General features: G+C 43.2%; 1 protein-coding gene across 1 annotated transcript in view; it reads left to right on the top strand.

Moving 5' to 3' along the window:
- The first annotated feature begins 954 nt into the window (after positions 1–954).
- LOC113808202 (uncharacterized) overlaps positions 955–1,583 on the top strand; it is a 1,060-nt gene continuing 431 nt past the window's right edge. The window contains exons 1-2 of the mRNA XM_070137144.1: positions 955–1,141; positions 1,288–1,481. Coding sequence (XP_069993245.1) covers positions 984–1,141; positions 1,288–1,481 — 352 coding nt within the window. The 5' untranslated portion in view covers positions 955–983. The remainder of the gene's footprint in view (positions 1,142–1,287; positions 1,482–1,583) is intronic.

The raw sequence follows: 1,583 nt of genomic DNA, 5'->3' as shown, positions 1-1,583 counted from the left end.
CACGAAAAATGAGTAGCTTCTTCACTTCCTTTAGTGTCCAGCACCCTTTAAAAATGTCTCTGAACTACTTCCATTTCTTAATGATGACGATGATTATGATAATGATGATGACAATGATGGTGATAATGATGATGATGATGATGACGATGATGATATAGAGAGAAAGAACAGGATGAACGTCACACTTAAAAGACCAATTTAAAAAAAGCAAAAGAAAACTTTTATTCCGCAGCTTTCACCACCATTTAATTTATCCATTTATCCATAGAGGTCCATAAAAGAAAGAAAGAAGGAAAGAAAGAAAAACAAGATGTCTCTGAACTGCTTCCATTTCTTAATTAACGTGTTCAGTCACTGTTTATTCCAATCACCATCCCTAATATCGGTCATTAGCTAGAGATGGTCACGCAAGACGTCCATATCAGCCAGCGAACAAGACCTCACGGAACTTCGAAACACTAACGGCTCATTGACACAAACGATCACATATCTACACCATTATGTAGAATCCCTTTGATGGAATTCTGCGGTTTTGTAGGTCGTTCGAAGGTGATTCAGGTACATCGGAAGGCGGCGTGAAGTTCCTGCGGCAGGAGGAAGGAGGGGCGTGTCCTCTCCTGGAAAGGTATAAAATGAAAAGGATCGCGGGAAGGGAAACAGAAGCCGTCTAAAGAATTCCCTGAAGAAATTCTTACATTTTTCCCCCGGCAGAAGCGCTTGCTGAAAAGTGAGTATCTCATGCGTTGTTTTAGCATATGAATATTGATTATGAATATTACCAACTGTCTAATAGAAAAGAGTCCTCGTGTGTTAGAAGATGGTTAATGTGGCACATTAAATGAATACACATAAAAGGCAAGGTATTCTATGGTGGTAATAAAATGGCGAAAAAAACATTACAAACAGAAAGGTTCTTTGGAAAATAGAACTAATTTGTGTAGTGTTTGTCTCCGGCATCCATATACGTGAGTAAGTATTCCTTGATGCAGAATCACGCCCAACGTCAGTCAGAAACTATTATTCATTTTTATCCCACAGTGCATGCGGGCTTGGTATTGTGCGCCCTCGTGAGTCTGTCGGCGGGGCAGACGAGGATCACCAACAACCGAGGGTTTGGGTACTCAGGAGGATCCTCGGGCAGGTTTGTGGCGTCGTTCAGTTACCCTTTTAGACGATCAGGACGACTTGATAGTGAACTTGATATTGCACTTATAATAATCCTCTTGACCAGTGCCTGATGACCCATGATTTCACTAAGTGCAATTCCATTTTTAAAACACGTTGAAGTTTCGGCGGCGGCTTAGTGTCTGGCGGCTTCGGTGGCGGAGGCTTCGGCAACGCAGGTTTCGGCTCTGGGGGCTTCGGAGGCCTTTCGGGAGGATACGGAGGAGGCAGCAGCTCCTGCAGGTACTGGTGCCGGACGCCGCTCAATCAATACTACTGCTGCGGAAACACCGGCCAGAGCAGTAACTTAGTTGCAGGTGAGTCTGTCGTTAGTGCAAATCATGAATATACGCATTTCCTTCTAACTTGATTTTTTCGAAGCAGTTCCGAGTCATTAGAACCGTAATTGTAAGGTACAT

This window comes from Penaeus vannamei, chromosome 22 (assembly GCF_042767895.1).
Source record: "Penaeus vannamei isolate JL-2024 chromosome 22, ASM4276789v1, whole genome shotgun sequence".
Classification (NCBI taxonomy): Eukaryota; Metazoa; Arthropoda; class Malacostraca; order Decapoda; family Penaeidae; genus Penaeus; species Penaeus vannamei.
This window is presented reverse-complemented; position numbering and strand designations above follow the sequence as displayed.